Source organism: Dipodomys ordii, unplaced genomic scaffold (genome assembly GCF_000151885.1).
Source record: "Dipodomys ordii isolate 6190 unplaced genomic scaffold, Dord_2.0 Scaffold108, whole genome shotgun sequence".
NCBI lineage: Eukaryota > Metazoa > Chordata > Mammalia > Rodentia > Heteromyidae > Dipodomys > Dipodomys ordii.
Genome location: NW_012267324.1, coordinates 1,609,938 through 1,610,404, shown reverse-complemented (window position 1 = coordinate 1,610,404; position 467 = coordinate 1,609,938). Strand labels below are relative to the sequence as shown.

The 467-nt window shown below is 60.4% G+C and overlaps 1 protein-coding gene across 1 annotated transcript in view; it reads left to right on the top strand.

Moving 5' to 3' along the window:
- Positions 1-331: 331 nt before the first annotated feature.
- Crtc1 (CREB regulated transcription coactivator 1) overlaps positions 332-467 on the top strand; it is a 30,306-nt gene continuing 30,170 nt past the window's right edge. The window contains exon 1 of the mRNA XM_013028320.1: positions 332-461. Within this exon, the coding sequence (XP_012883774.1) occupies positions 336-461 (126 nt within the window). The 5' untranslated portion in view covers positions 332-335. The remainder of the gene's footprint in view (positions 462-467) is intronic.

Genomic DNA, 467 nt, shown 5'->3' with positions numbered 1-467 from the left:
CAGTTGACCACGTTAGCGAGATAAATGTTGTTTTTTTTTTCTTGGCCTGGGTCTTGGCCTGGGCACACTGTCCCTGAGCTGCTTTGACTCAAGGCTAACACTTTACCACTTGAGCCACAGTGCCACTTCTGGCTTTTTCTGTTTATATGGTACTGAGGACTCAAACCCAGGGCTTCTTGCATGCTAGGCCAGCACTCTTCCACCAGGCCTCCTTCCCAGCCCCCTCCAGGACTTTTGCGGCCCGCGGTCCCGGCCGGCGCGTGCGCCTTGAGGCGGCGAGTGGGGGGGCGGGAGGAGGAGGAGGAGGAGGAGGAGGAGGCGGCGGCGGCGAGAAGATGGCGACTTCCAACAATCCGCGAAAATTCAGTGAGAAGATCGCGCTGCACAACCAGAAGCAGGCGGAGGAGACGGCGGCCTTCGAGGAGGTCATGAAGGACCTGAGCCTGACGCGGGCCGCGCGGGTGAGG